This window comes from Asterias amurensis, chromosome 6, assembly GCF_032118995.1.
Source record: "Asterias amurensis chromosome 6, ASM3211899v1".
NCBI lineage: Eukaryota > Metazoa > Echinodermata > Asteroidea > Forcipulatida > Asteriidae > Asterias > Asterias amurensis.
In genome coordinates, this window is record NC_092653.1 from 25,979,361 (window position 1) to 25,996,162 (window position 16,802).

Sequence of the window (16,802 nt, forward strand, 5' to 3'; positions counted from 1 at the left end):
TACGTTCATTTTGTGATCCAGTTAAATCTATAAACAACTTTCTTGATTTTCATGGACAAAAAAACAACTTTTTAAGATTTTAGCGGATTAATCTGTAAAACTATTTTGATGCAGTAGCCGTTGCTATGAACGTAGCCAAGTGACGTTTACTCACGGGAAAATATAATTCTCGCGTGAGTTTGCCAGCTGGTTGACCTCTTGACCTCCAGGAGAAAGCAAGATGGCGGCGTCCTTGTTCGGAGCTACTTTGGGCATTTCTCCCGGATCAATGTCGATTACTTCGTCATCTAGATCGGTAAACATCCATCCGTTGTTACTATGATTATTTTGGTCTTACTAGAAATGATTTTTGTGTTACTAGAAATTGTCAAAGCTCCCATAATTCATAATTTGTATTGTTGTATGCAATGCAGTACGGTGAGTACGAATATGATTTTGTCGGCAGTACATATAATATATACGGGTATTCATATATACATACAGTAAATGAGTAATTACTAATAGTAATTCACCTTTATTTTTAACAAACCATCCGATCATTAATTAACCCGCAAGCTTTTCCATATTGATTAACCCGTTCAGTTCACGCCACACCTCTGTGGTGGCCTCACCAAAAGCATTTGCACCACTCCTGTCTTTGCAGTTTGCTTTGTGACGAGTATTTTTTTATAGATAGCTCTGTCTGTGGTTTGTGGTGGCACTGTGTGGCCGTGGGCTGTCCTGTTCTGCTGACTGCTGACCGAAGGCTGTCGAGGCCACCAACACAAACAGAACAACAACATTCAGTGAATTGGCAGTGGACAGAAAAGATTTGTTTGGCTTTGGTTTGGTTTGGTGTTGAAATAAAACAAAAATGAAATGAAAGAATCAGAATCAGCCCGGCTAATCCTTTAATTAAAGTTTAAAATAATGGGGCACGTCATAATTAAAATTCAACTTGGTCTTGATCCTTGATGGATACAATATCAAAACTTGCAACATTTGTTGTTGTTTCTTGTTTTGGATAACTTTTCGTATGGCGCTACCTCTTTTTCACTTATTTTTACAAGAAGGGAAACTCATTGAGGTAAATTAGATACTATTTACTAATACATGCGTACTATATTATTCATATCGAATAAAAAAGTGGTGGCGCCATGTGGAACTTTTAGAACTTTTTCTTTGTTTTAAGTTGTTTGGCAAATCAGAAGAAAGCTCCTTACCTTACTGAGTGAATTTGGTTATAATTTATAAAACATTGTGAGTGCAGTGTAAACAAAAAGTAAAATGGTTGAATATTTCGATACACTGGTTATTGAGCCTTCTATCATCACAGTATCGGCCAAAGAATGGTGTTTTTTTAGGAATAACCTTCAGTTTGTAATGAGAGGTTGTTTTTTTTAAAGAAAGTTTCTACTTTTTACAAAATTCAAAAGTGAACCTTCAACCTCAAAGCAGATATCCTTCAGGTAAAACACTGTGCCACTTTATAATTTTCTTAACCAGATAAAATTATTTTATTTTCACAGAGTGGAATATTAGATACATTTAATAAACCACTGAGACAGAGATGTGAAGAGATTGCAGACTTTATTCATAAATTATCAAGCAAGGTCAGTCATATTTTAGTTTTTTAATTTAGATAACTAGATAATTTGATATTACAATGTAATGTGTGAACACTGAAATTATATTTATTTCTTTTGGAAAATGCTAGTTGTCATGTCCCAAGCATTGTGACTAGTGTGCACTATGTCTTTAAGAGAAGATATTTATTGTAGTACTAGAAGTCTTCCAATCATTAGTGACAGCTTAAACGGACACGATGCCTTGGATCGATCGAGTTGGTCCATGAAAATCGTTTGAAACCATTTGTTACTAATTCGATATGGTTAGAAAGATATTTTGAAAGTAGAATATAATTATCCACACAAGCATGCCTCTTTTGTATGTAAGTAAAATTGAGCGGTTTTCCTTTTACTTTGCAAACTAAGTCTGCAAACTAAGTCTGCCATTTTATGGAGTCAAAAACTTGACTCCACAAATTGGCCGATCGTCTTAGTTCTTGACGTTTAAGGCCGTTGGTCCCATGAGAAAAAGGTAATAGGCCAATTACACCAAAAGAAAAGTACACTTTGTCTATGTATGTTAACTGAGGTTCCATCTTTTTCTCCTTCCACCCTAGGAGCTGCATGTTGTATATCAACCACTTCTAGAAAACATCTTTGGATATAACCAGAATTTAGGATGGGGGCTACAGACTGTCAGTCAGCAATCTTCTCCAGAGGATTTTCATATCATAAAAGAGTTTTTAGCTCCAAGAGGTCCTCTTATGACCATGGTATATAAACTGCAAGCAGATGGCATATTCAGATATGAGTTTCCTGTATCATGTTTACCGGTAAGCTTATTATGCATCAAATTTACCAAATGAAGTGTTAAAGAAAACTTTAAAATATTTGTGTGAAATCAACATTGAAACTGGGAACCTGTCAGAAAAGGGACAACAACTCCCCTGGTTGTATGAAGGTCTTTAGTTGGAAAGTGTTAAAAACACTGTACACTATTGGTAATTACTCAAAAAAAAAGTAAGCATAAAAACTTACTTGGTATCAAGCAATGGAGAGCTGTTAAAGGCAGTGGACACTATTGGTAATTACTCAAAATAATTATTGGCGTAAAACCTTTCTTGGTGACGAGTAATGGGGACAGGTTGATGGTATAAAACATTGTGAGAAACGGCTCCCTCTGAAGTGCCATAGTTTTTGAGAAAGAAGTAATTTTCCACGAATTTGATTTCGAGACCTCAGGTTTAGAACTTGAGGTCTCAAAATCAACCATCTAAACGCACACAACTTCGTGTGACGGGTGTTTTTTTCTTTCATTATTATCTCGCAAATTCGATGACCGATTGAGCTCAAATTTTCACAGGTTAGTTATTTCATGTGTACGTTGAGATACACCAACTCTGAATGGCTAGTCTTTGACAATTACCATTAGTGTCCACCGCTTTAATAGTATAAAACATTGTGAAAACTGAAAAGCAAATAATTATGTTGCTGATGGAAATTTCTTGTTTTTGTGTTTCAGGCTGCAACTAGAGAGGCCTTACTGGATGGAGCTATGCCTGGTTTCTATGTGAATAAGCTGAGTTACCAGACCCAGGGTAGACCCCCTGTATCAGTCCTGCTTAGTATCCTTTATGCTGTATTTAATTAAGGTCAATCAAGAATACCCAGCATCACAATAACCTATGTGTCAATAAGGGAACCAAAATATGGTGAATAGATTCCAAACTAGATGTTTATAGACATTGAGGCACTGGGTTCTTGATCATTTTATTGAGGCGAATTTAAGGTTATATTTTCCAGAACCAGGCATCAGTGTTATTGTAAAACAAGTTGTTTAAAGGAACACGTTGCCTTGGATCGGTCGAGTTGGTCTTTGAAAAGCGTTTGTAACCGTTTTTTATAAAATGCATATGGGTAGAAAGATGTTGTAAAAGTAGAATACAATGATCCACACAAACATGCCTCGAAATTGCGTGGTTTTCCTTTTACCTCGTCGACTAACACGTCGGCCATTTATGGGGGTCAAAATTTTGACTCCCATAAATGGCCGACCATGTTAGTTCGCACAGTAGAAGAAAAACCACGCAATTTCGAGGCAAACTTGTGTGGATCATTGTATTCTACTTTTAAAACATCTTTCCAACCATATGCATTTTATAAAAAACGGTTACAAACGCTTTTGTTTTGACCAACTAGTCCGATCCAAGGCAACGTGTTCCTTTAAACCTGATTCAACACACTTTCCATAAAAAAAATCAAAATCCCTGTAAATTTTTAGAGCAGATCTGACAGCCCACCTTGACTCTGCATTGTGTATCTATGCATGTGTTAACGTTTAAACTTGGCCACGTAATTTTCTGTAAACCATTCAGAATGGATAAATAATTTATGAATAATGCCTTCATCCTTAGTGCTCCATATAATTGCAAACATTCCTTAACTCATTTTACTCAGATGCCTTTGAATATTTCATGTATAGTTTTGCATATCTTATAATTTTTCGACATAAGCAACAGGTAAGTGTTACTTCCTGTCAAATGGGGAGAAAATGCCAGAAAAAAACCTCTTTATAGGTAGCTTGTATTCCGATTATCTTTTCTTGCATTCCCTAGAATTGTGATTGTTTTGCTTAAAAACATTAGCAGGGAAGTAAACCTCAACCGCCATTGCTCAATTAGAATTGATAATCTTCATTGAGTTATTAGTCACGTGTAAACATTTGTTACTTCTTGCTCATCTATACAAAGCTAAAGAGGCATTTGGTAAGAAATGGATCAAAACACATATATCAGCAATAATCCCTGTTACTATTAATAATTTCTTGTATTGAGCCCAAGGATGTCTAAAAAGCAAACAAAATCACTGTTTACTCGGATGCCTGAGGAAACCTGTAGACAAGGATGTCTCGCAATGCACCAGAAACACTGAACTGAACCCCCTCTTTCATGATCAGCGTTCTGTATCGTGAAGATTGCACTACCTATTCTAGTACCCATTTATACCCCTGGGTGAAGAGAAGCAATTATAGTAAAGTATCTTGCTCAAGGACACAAGTGTCACGACCGGGATTCGAACCCACACTCCGGTGACTTAACCACCAGAACTTGAATTCGATGCTCTTAACCACTCGGCCATGACACAATGATCAATGTATGTTGGATATAACCCTCTCCCATACAGAGTCAACAACAGTGGGTAGAATCAGAAGATTGGCTGTATCCCCGTCTTCTCAGTGACTACTTGCATTACTTCCTGCCTATTGATGGTACCAGTCTACCCTTGACTCCCTTTACTTCAAGCACACAGGTTTCCAGTCATCAAGGTCACTCCCCAACTTACAGGTACAGTAATGTCTTAGCCATCTAGTTTATGCACATATCATGAGGGCGATATTCATGCTGTTTAGTCTACATAAATTAGATTCATTACTATGTACATAAAGTCATATTGGAAGAGTCCATATTGCTAGCATAGATATAGAATATACAATGTAATACCTATTGGCCGCGCGTATATACGCGCCATAAGCCGTACACAAAAATTCCTGGTTCTTTATGGATGCGCTAAAAAGTCACGTGCTGGTGGAAGATGAACATGGGAGGTAGGCCAATAGCGGCGCCCATGCCAGAACCCACATATGCCGCCGATCTAGGTATTATATTCTATATCTATGAACACAGTAGCTAAGGAGTTGGTATTCCCATTAGATTCATACTGGGTAATGAATTAACAGTTTGAATGGAAAGCATTCAGTAACTGGCAATCCATGATGACACAGTAGTTTAATCTGAATTCCTTCCTTCATCAATCCCCACACCTACATGGACATGGCTCTAGTCATACCATACTCCCATGAACATGGACGGTTAACCTGAAGGGTTCCATTGCCACAGTCAAAGAAAACCAGTACCAGGAGCGTTTATTTTAATTAAAATGTACTGTTGTGACTAAAACAAACCATCTATCATGGCTAGTAGGGCTATATTATGACCCTTTTCCAAATCAGAGCTTTGGCTTTGGATGCGGCGTCAGGCTCCGTCCTCCCGCCTGAAGCCCTGAGCACATACGCAAAGCATACGCAATTGGCAAAACAACCGCGGGGCCAAGCTAGCCTGAGCCGAATCCAAAGCCGAAGCCGGCATTTCTAAAAGGGCCGATTTGGTTGCAGATAGTCTGAGTGTAGTATTGTAGCAGATGGAGTTGCTCACAATCCACAATGCAGTAGTGATGAGTGTAGTTCTGGATATCAAAGGGACCCTAAGATATTAGGGTTTTGAGATAACAGTTGTTAATCTGTCCATGATGCATCATTTCATTACAGGGTTCCTCAATACGGCGTACTCTATCAATATTTGTAAGTTTCTTTTCCTCAGCACAGTTTTGTACCCAGGGGAGATGTATTTGGTTGTATGTAGGCAGCACGCACTTACATGTATCATGGCTCAAATATCTAGAAAATATTCACTAGACTACAGATCATGTGTGGCCTCACTGGAACAAAAATGTTTAACAAAGTTCTTCTTGTTTGTTGTTGGCTGAGTTCAAAGAGTTTTGACAGCTAAAGTTAATCTGAGAAAACACTTGACTGCAAAGCTTGCTCAAGTTGTTGGGTTCTGAGTCTGAGTGCTGTATGATCGTTGGACCAGTGGATATTACGAATCTCCTTATTCTTTTAAATAGTTTTTTTTTCTGACTGTCGCCATTGTTGAAGCCTTTTGCATTTCTTCAACAACATACTGGATGCATTTTTTTAACTTGCTGGAAAAACTTGGAATGGCTACTAAAAATGCCTAATTTATTACAAGCGCTAACAAATTACAGTGTTAGTAGGATTTGAAACTTTGCATGGTGGAAATACTATATGGAAAGGTTTGCGGTTACACCATGTAATGAGTTGGGGTGGTTCTGGAAAGAACCGTTGGTTTCAACAGTGTGTACACAAATCACTGAAACATGAATTGTTGCCAACAATAGGATGTTCAAATTTTTCATGGCAAATGTTTTATCATGGGCATATATGTGTGCAACACGTTTTACATTTTGTGATACTTGAGGGCGGCCATATAAGGTGAAGTTAATGTTCCTAACAGTGGTAGCAAATTAATACATCAAATGATAAATGAAATGCATCCAGAACAAAAGCTACTGGTCTTTGAGTGCACTCCATTTACATGGTATATTCTCACACACGGTGTTCCCTAAAAGCCTGTCTAAAAGTGGCTAGAAACGATAAAAAAATGGACAATGGAGGTAACTAATTCTTTGATTCAAGGATAATTTGAAAGGAAATTACATGTACATGTACAGTGTAGATCATCTTTGCTCAGTTTAAACTTTGGTTATGGTTAAATTCATTTGCTGATACATACATTATAGCAACGCCCAAATTAAATTAAATTTCAACCATTGCACAGCAAAAAGTTAGCACAATTTAAAATGTCTACAGCAATATTTGTGAAAGGAACATCTTGCGTTGCACATTAATCTTGGATCAAGGTTGCAAACCATTATCATTTATGCACTACATTTAGGTCACCCCTGGGTACAAGGGTTTTTGTCTGCCGTCTCATTTGCTATAATAATGCTTCATTTGCTATTAGGCAGTAGCAGATATTATGTTTTGTTGGTATGTAGTACATGTTGTTTTTTGGGATAAGTGGTATGCATGATCAGGGCAATTGCCCTGTCTGACTACATTATGTTTAAAGGGACACGTTGCCTTGGATAGGGTGAGCTGGTCTATAAAAAGTGTTTGTTAACCGTTTGTTATGATGGTTGGAAAGATGTTTTAAAAGTAGAATATAATGATCCACACAAACATGCTTCGAAATTGCTTGGTTTTCCTTTTACTTTGTGAACCAACATGGTCGTTCATTTTATAGAGTCAAAAACTTGACTCCACAAAATGGCGTGTCGTGTAAGGTCTCAAAATCAAGCATCTGAAAGCACACAACTTGTGCAACGGGTGTTTCCTCTTCCATTATTCTCTCACAACTCCAACAACCAATTGAGTTCAAATTTTCACAGGTTTGTTATTTTATGCGTATATGTTGAGATACACCAAGTGGGAAGACTGGTCTTTGACATTTACCAAAGGTGTTAAGTACCTTAAACTGATTGAATTTGAATAGTTGATACAACTACATACATGTATTCAATTCAACTAAGTGGGCAAATCATGTAGCACTGATTAAGCTTAAGCCAAATACTGATACAAATTGTGGACAACTCTGAAGGCATTGTCTATGAGACTCTGTGTTTAGACATCAATTTGAAACTGTTATTGACCTTTGACATGACGGTATGCATGGCTCTTGCATGATAGCACTAATAGAAATGCAACATTTATTTCTGTGATGGGAAGCTTTGGTTGCATGTGCATCTTTGCTTTCAATACTTTTGTTTTCACTGATGTATAGTGACTTCTACATGTAGTGTGACTTTTGGTTGTGTTTTGAGTTTTAAATTTTTAGAGAATTTTTTTATCCTTTTTTTATACACAGTGTGAGGCTCTTTATAATCATCAAACATTACTATACATGTAGATAAAAAACTTGACATATAATATATGAACAATTTGCATCAGGGATAAAGAATATGTTTTTACCAATACACCGATGTGTGTTAGCCCTGGTTACTCGAGTATTCCTGTGAAAAAATATCACAGGCATGTTACTCGGGTGGGATTCTAACCCACGACCCTTGCAATTCTAGAGCAGTGTCATACTAACTAGACTACCGAGATTGCCCGATAGCTAGAAGCAGTTCGAATCCTATGTTTGGGCAGTGGGTACCGCAACGATATATATTAGATAGAGTATAAAAAACTTGATCTTGACACAAGAGACTTCTGTACACTAGTTCAATTACAATTTTGAAAATATTTCTGTGTCAAATTATGAAACATGATAAGAACAATTTTGAGATATGATTGATTTGATTGAACGCAGGTACTCCAGTGAGTTACAGCACAACCAACTATTCCGTAGTGAGGTCACTGGTAGTAAACATCGTCAACCTTTACTGAATCTCAACCAATCATCACAGATAGAGTCAGGCAGTCGAGAAACATGGCGTAGTGAGATACTTCTACAAGCATTGGGAGAGCTCTGGTTAAATCAGAATATGCTACAATCAAAACAAGGATTCAGGCAACACGTTAGGGTAAACAAAACATTTAGAAGTCATACTTAAATCTTTATGATTTTCTCAATTCATCAGAGTAAGAAGCTTTCGAAAACACAAATTGGACAGTGATAGCAGTTGCACATCTTATTCCTTGCCAATCTATAAATCATGCACAACCAGGGGTGGGTTTCACATATATTTAGGACTAATCTTAACTTAGGACGAGCCATACATTTTTTATATCTCCTAGGTCTAGTCCGTCCTAACTCTTTTTGAAATCGATCCCTGGTGAGGGAGAGTGTGGTATATTTGTGTTCATTTTTGACATCATTCTCTTTACATTACCATAACAGTAAATTTGAGGTTATCAAACAGTCTATCATAAGAATAGAAATTATTGAAGTTTGTATTTTGTGTTCATGTTTATGAAAAGAAATGTTTCATAACCTTACAGATACAATAATACAAGCATTGAAGTATTAGTATTTTTCAGAAAGATAGGTTATTGCAGAGATGAATTCTGAGACCCAATTATGTAGCACCTTGTAAGGGTTTACAAGGTGTTGGGACGCATACAGCAGCCACAGCCAGGAACACCAGGGCGACCCTTTCTCTTTTTGATAAGTGCACTGTCATCTAACTGTTGGTGACTTGCTCTTGGAAACACAACAAATTACAAATTTACTTTTCCAAAAGGTAATGTTGCGCTTTTTCTTTTAATATTAGGAGAACTACATTCCTAGCTCAGATCATGTGAGGGTGGTTCGAATCCTGGTGAAGCATCTACATTTCTTTGTGAACTCAGCGCAGCCACCATTAGCACCATCTGCATACCAACATCCTGAACAAGACCAACTGGAAGAATTCAAGAGGTAAATAAAAGAAAATCAGTAATTTTCTCAAAGAAATGCAGAAATCAGTCTATAAAATTCAAATAAGAAATCTTTCCTGCCATTATGTTGAAAACAGGTTTGTAAAAATAAGAAAACATGTTATTAAACGAACCAAATTATTCATTTTTGTCAAAATGAGTTATTGAAATATTTGTTGAATGATTTGGGGTCGAACAATTGAAATTGGCTGGAGTGGGACTCGAACCAGCGACCTCTAGATTAACGTACCAGCAACCTCTAGATTAACGTACCAGCGACCTCTAGATTAACGTACCAGCAACCTCTAGATTAACGTACCAGCAACCTCTAGATTAACGTACCAGCAACCTCTAGATTAACATACCAGCAACCTCTAGATTAACGTACCAGCAACCTCTAGATTAACGTACCAGAAACCTCTAGATTAACGTACCAGCAACCTCTAGATTAACGTACCAGCGACCTCTAGATTAACGTACCAACTCTCTACCAACTGAGCTATCTATATGTAGCCCTTTATTGTCTGTCTCCCTATTTTTTTGTCAATGACTAAAACACAATTATTTATACAAGTACTTTTTATTTTTGTTGCAAAGCCTAAGCTTTTATATTTCATCTGATAGATATGTGATTCCACAGTTCATCAAGAAGAAATTGTACGTATTTCTACGACATGGATTTGACAACTGGCCTCTGGATTCAACCTTTAGACAGGTATGTAGAGGTAGAAATAAGAGCAATCTGGGCACATAATAATTATGTTGTCATTTTTCAGAATTATAGCTAATTCACTTGATTAAGTTTGGGCTTAAAACACCATCGGAGCAGACGAGCAAATGTTCAACAGTTACAGTGCCCCGATGTACATACATGCATTTCAAGACCAAGGCATAAATGTAGAAACAAATACTGAAGTATCTTTTTGTTGCTTTTTGTTTTTAAGTCTAAGGCAAGTAATATTCCTTTTGAAACAAATGAAGTGTAGCCTCCATAATTGATTCTTTAAACACCACGGCAGGCCTGTATGCTTCGTTTTTGACAGGGCGGGGGCACCAAGGCATTTTCTCCTTGGTAAAGGGCACCCTATGAGGAAATTTCTACTGTAGCATTTCAAGGGCACCAAGGCAATGACCAGGCGCACAGAGGCAATTGCCTTCGTTGCCTCCGTGAAGTATCAGGCCTGTAAGTGTCTCTTATTTCAAAACAGTACTATTTATATTGTGAATTATTTTGTCAATGAAAATGCATATTGAGTCCTTGACGTGGTTGTCTTTTGCTTGCAGATGCTGGAGGTTTGGTTGAGTTATATCCAGCCATGGCGCTATGTAGATCAATCTGGGGAAACAGAAAGATCTCCAAGAGGTAACATGAGAGAAACTCACAAGGACAAACCAATACAAGAAGAAAGATGGTAAGATATTGAGACATTGATTGGACATTGAAGTACTTTGTGAGAGACCTACATAGTTAGTGATACAGTTGAAAAAGAACCCAGTGCACTTATTGAAAAGAGAAGGGGTTCGCCCTAGTGTTCCTGGCTGTGATTGCTGAATGCACCGTAGCACCATTAAAACCAATACATGGTGCTAAGGATTAGGTCTCATAATTAAAAAACTTTGTCCTACTCACCGTGCAGTATCCTTTGGAAAAGGCTTGTTATATATATGGTTATTATTTTTAAGGACTAGAAAGAGAGATCTTGATACCTGTTTGACAGACGACATTTAGGTAATCAGAGGGAGCAGGGTCGTTGCAAAGATTTAAACTCAGAACAAAAGCCTACGTAGATGTACTTGTTTATATGTGTCTGTATGTTCTTTGCAGGTTAAAGTTCATCTCAAGCAATCTCATGTTCTACACGGTGCTATTCCAGGAATTCTTGCCCAGGGCATTCCGTCAAGACTTGACTAGCCCTAAAAATGCCGTTGTATTATTTCGTGTTGCTAAGGTTCTTGCACAGAGCAATCTTGCTATGGTTCTCCAAGAAGGTAAGACCGCAGAGTCACACTCAATAGAAACTTTGAATATCCCATCCCAGATCATGAGGCATAGGCATTTATGCATATGCTTAGCAGTTCAGCTTTGTCTAAGGAGAACCCACCTTAGCCCAGGTTGACACCTATTAGCACCTATCGGAAACCTATTAAGAAAACCCAGCTCAGCCCAGTGTAACCCTTGCAGGTCTTTGGAGTTTTTTCCAGTGCATTATACATATCTAAATTAAAGGCACTGGACACTTTTGGTAATTGTCATAGACCAGTCTACTCACTTGGTGTATCTCAACATATGCACACAGCATAAAATAACAAACTTTTGAAAATTTAAACTCAATTGGTCGTCGAAGTTGCGAGAAAATAATGAAAGAAAAAACACCCCGGTCGCACAAATTGTGTGCTTTCAGATTCTTGGTTTTCGAGACCTTAGCTGAGGTGTACAAAATCAAATCAAATAACCTCTTTCTCAAAACGACGCTACTTCAGAGGGAGCCGTTTCCAACAATGTTTTATACTATCGACATCTTTCCATTGATCGCTAACAAGTAAATCAGCTAACAATTATTTTGATCAAATTACCATAAGTATCTAGTGCTTTTAACTTGTAACCAAGCCCTTGTGATTCCAGTGCAATTTGTTAATTAATATGTATTATCATCATCCTGGCCATCTCATTCATATATTTCATATCCTATTATATTCCTTTTACTAGCCGAGAGAAGTCTTTATGAGGATTATGGTTCACCACATCATGGCCACTCTGCTTCATATGGAAGTAGTTTCCTGACCCCTAAGCCTAATCCATCTGTACCTGACTTGGGCTGCCAAGTAGCTGAGCTTGAGACCCCTGGATTCATGTATACACCACTGTACAGCAATGATGTCAAAGTTTTGGTAAGTTTTAGGGTTCACAGAGTTCATGTTTCTTTATTCATCCCAAAAAATATCACAGGCATGTTACTCGGGTGGGATTCGAACCCACGACCCTTGCAATTTACCCACCCGAGTAACATGCCTGTGATATTTTTTCACAGGACTCGGGAAAGTACTGAGTATACAGTGCTAACACACATCGGTGTATGGGTAAAAACCAAAATTAATATTCTTTATCCCCGATGCAAATTTAACATCTATTACATCCCAAAATTGATTTATAACTACATTTTTACCTGCTCTGTTTCCCTTGTGGCTTATCATGTATAATAGGCTGAATATAGAAATGCTGTGTTTCTTTTATTCAGATTTGTTGAACCAAAACAAGGGTTTTCTTTTCAGGAAAGTATTCAGGTTCTTTCTTTGTTCAATTAAGAAACCGTGTATGCTCATGTTCACCAAAAGTTTTACAAAAAGTTGATCTTTACATGGTTTGTCCCTGGGTGCCTTGCGTGGCTTATTCGTTGTTTCTTGTGTAACGAGGGTCATTGATCTGCACCAGCCAACACGAAGACACCCGTCTCAAAAAGACAGTCCTTTCGAGCCTGTTTCGCTTGCTCGCAACGAGGCGTGTGCACTGGATGGGGTTAATAAGACGCTCGTTACAGCCCTTGTTTCCCCCTGCGAGCCTTGATTGGAAATATAAGGGCTGTACTGTATCTATCAAAACGACAATGAGACCCAATAAACACACATCGTTGTATCTTTCAGGGTTATTCCTTGATGAAAACCAAGCTTGTTATCATACTTGTTGTGGAATCATATGTTCTCAGTTTGTTCAAATAAGGGCATCTTCACAATTAAGTTTTCTCCTGTTTACCTTGCACAAATAATCATTCCAACAATTCAATTGTATATTTTTCTAAAACTTTGCTAGATTGAGAGATTGTTACAGAATGTTCACCAAGCTCAAATCACAGTATCCAACTTAAGTTACACACCGGTCACCAATGATGGAGAGGGCTTCTTGTCTTGGTTTTCACAAAGTACCTTCAGTGACCCCAGAAGTCAAAGGTCACAGGGTCATCTTCAGCTGCAGGATGATATTGGGCCAGTAGACACCAACAAGTTGTGTAGATACTTGGAATATACACAGGATTATCTCTCCAAAGTGTTTCAGGTAATTAAATGTATTATAAATTGTTATGGATACTTTATATCGTCCCATGATGACAAACAGAATTACAGAAGCTTTGTTACAAAATTTGTTAAGATTTGTAAAGATTAACCCAAAGATATTTGTGTATTTTATATTTGTGTATCTTATACACGTAAGTGTGTCTTATATTGTCTTATGTTTGTGTATCTTATAAGTGCTACATAATTGGGTCTCAGAATCCATCACTGCAATAACCTATCTTTCTGAAAGTTTGTATATACTCAGCGCCTTGAGTACCTTGTTTGGTAGATACGTGCGCTATATAAGACTTCGATATTATTATTATTATTATTTTAAACTCATACACCACATAAGGCTTCCATGCAGTTACTTTTACACACATCACTAAAAATGCAGTTTTCAAGCAGTGTAATGAGAATCAATGATTTGTGGTTTTGCAGGTAAATGCACCGTCACTACTTGAAGAGTCAATAAATGGTGGATCCAGTGGGAGTACAGCCATTAACGAGAATGGCCAACCACCACATTGTGTCAATGGACAGTTGAGTCCTAAGGGTCGCTTCCAGGCAAGTAGTCATTCTTCTTAAAAGCTTGTTGCCATAACAATCAACACTAGCGCCATTGATACATTCATACTTCAGGAAAAGTTACCATTTTGTGATAAATCACCTGTGAAGGTGGTCACAGTTTTGTGATAATAAATGAAAAAGTAATTTTTTTCAAAGATTTATGCACATTTGCTTGCTTTAATGTAAATAAGCAAGTGATTTATTAGGGCCTTTGTAGTGTAGTCAGTAAGGAACTCACAAGGACGCAGAAGATAGTAAACAGTATGCTATCATGTTCACCTCATGTCATGTGAACAGCTCCACCATCTAAGATGGCGTAACCCCAAACAACCTTAACAATAGAGGGCGTACTTGTATTTAACCAAGGACACAACAGCCTTTCAATGCCATATTGAATTTGGACAGTATTTTAGAGAAAGTATTTCTCTGGTTTGAACTTCGGTGAGGTCTTACATCGAATCTAATTTGTTTAATATCCATAGATGATGAATAAACTACGAAAGTTTGAGATCGCGTACCGAGGTGACCCAGAACTTCAGCCAATCAGAAGCTTTGAAAATGCGTACCTTGTTCGCAAGCTGTATGCACTCTCGTCAAACTTCAACACTACGGTAAGACAATTCTGATAATTACCTGACTGATCTGACAGGTCGATTTTAAAAACTTGTAATTTAAATTATTATTCACTGAAAACCAACAAATAACAATGTCGAAATAATAATAACAGACGGTTACACAGGATATCGTTGACAAATTTGACCATCAATGCATGGTGCGTTGACATACCAAAGTCATCAGGTCATCTATTTCATTCCTTAAACTATCTCAGGAACTACCTATGAGCTATCAATGTGTACCGTCAAGTATGTTGTTCAATTAAACTTAATTTAAATATAAGAACCATGCCTGACCGCACAGGAACCCATTTAACTTGGTGACTGGGATCAATTAAAGGCAAGGGTCATGCTTACGAGTCTTAATATTGGGATTTAGAACCAACACCCAAATTATTGTTCCAGGGTTAGGCCTATCGGCCATGTTGTGCCAGCAACTGTTAACCTCATTTGAAGTTCTGAAGGGTGTGACGGATAGATTTAAAGTTAAAAGTAACAAGGGAATGAATCTAGTAAGATTGTACAGTTTGGTTAGTTGTTCAAACTGCTATGGAACAAACTTTCTTCATTGTACAGTCTACTTCAATTTGAGAACCAAACTAAACCCATATGCTTGTGTGTTTTCTCATTTATTTAGTTTGGTGATAAAGTCTTTGAGGTGTATCATCGAGCAAATTTCAGTGGAGCTTTAGCTAAGCAGATCTTCACTGCACCTACATCAATCCCAACCCATAGACAGACGCCCATTCCAACGCCCCCATACCGTGCCTCCCCTCAACAACAACAAACATGCAATCCAAGATTGAGTCTTCGTTTTCTAGCTAATTACTACACTCTAGCTAAGCTGGTACTGCTCTCGCTGATTCTTTGGCTATTTATTGGCTTTGGACCTACTGGAATATTACTCACGCTAGTGTTCTTGACTGTGCTCTACATCTTTTTCAGCGGGGTGGTGTACACAGTTAGACAACAGTCACACACACATGAGCATATTGAATGATATACAAGCACATGGTGCAGCCAACGTGGATTCAGTTCGGTTATAAACCATTATAGAGGTTTTGGTCAACCCTAGACTTGACTCATTGTTGTACCTCTAGTGACTACCAAGGAGAACCCAGTCAAACATTGGATGGATAAAGTGTGTATTTACACCCATGAAGGACTTGGTAAACTCTAGTTTGGATTCAGTACTCTACTGGGTACAATATGTTTCACAATTGTCATCACGGAGGACTTTGACAAATTGAATTAGTTGGCAAAACCTTAAAGTACATTGTAAATTGATTTGTGGAAGACTTGGTCAACTTTAATCATAAATTGCAGGGTTGAAACAATACATCAGTAAATGTTCACATCTAAACAGGGTTGAAATAATAAGTAACAATATGCACTGCGTTTAATTTCAACACTTTGCATGGTAAAAAGGGAAGTTAAAAGTTTTACTGCTCAATAAATACTCGGCTAAACATAAAACCACAATATGTGTCTTGGCAATTCAGTTTTGATTAATATACACTAGGAAATGTTTTATCCAAAAGAGTCGAGATCTTTGTATACAAAGTGCTGTCTTGCAACCATTTCAGTAAAAATTTCATTTTGTTATGAGGTGTTCTAGAAAATGCAACGATATACACACAAACCGAGGTATACACATGCAAGTCACTCAATACTGACACGCAAACTAAGAATGAAAATTGTTACAAAACTTATAACAATAAACAAGTTTTGTTCTCAATCCATGAAGTCTAGGGTAACTTTTTGTTTATATTTATAGCCTATACATGTACATCCATGAAGATCGTATCTCAAAAGTGTGCCATCTTAAAGTTGCAACTGTCCATTACAGTTAAAAATTATAAAGATATTGGAACACACTTCTAGTGTGATAAGACAATTGAAACGCTATTTCAAACAAGTATTACACTGTCTCTCAGTTGTTCCATGATTTATTTTTAACTTTTATCTGTGGCATTCATCAAGTTAGCCATCTTATAAAGCACAATGATGCAATTATTATTT

At 37.4% G+C, this 16,802-nt stretch overlaps 1 protein-coding gene across 2 annotated transcripts; it reads left to right on the forward strand.

The window, feature by feature from the left end:
* Nucleotides 1–50: 50 nt before the first annotated feature.
* LOC139939149 (sphingomyelin phosphodiesterase 4-like) lies at nucleotides 51–15,780 on the forward strand. Of its 2 annotated transcripts, XM_071934909.1 has the most exons (17): nucleotides 51–295; nucleotides 1,509–1,592; nucleotides 2,165–2,380; nucleotides 3,070–3,172; nucleotides 4,005–4,066; nucleotides 4,731–4,891; nucleotides 5,872–5,904; nucleotides 8,501–8,714; nucleotides 9,405–9,550; nucleotides 10,174–10,264; nucleotides 10,834–10,961; nucleotides 11,375–11,538; nucleotides 12,257–12,438; nucleotides 13,355–13,597; nucleotides 14,038–14,163; nucleotides 14,649–14,777; nucleotides 15,418–15,780. In XM_071934909.1, exons 1-17 carry the CDS (start codon nucleotides 221–223, stop codon nucleotides 15,778–15,780), a joined length of 2,520 nt encoding a protein of 839 aa, XP_071791010.1. In that variant the 5' UTR covers nucleotides 51–220. The 2 variants fall into 2 exon arrangements, with proteins under 2 accessions (XP_071791010.1, XP_071791011.1); XM_071934910.1 differs by lacking the exon at nucleotides 5,872–5,904.
* The last annotated feature ends 1,022 nt before the right edge of the window (nucleotides 15,781–16,802 follow it).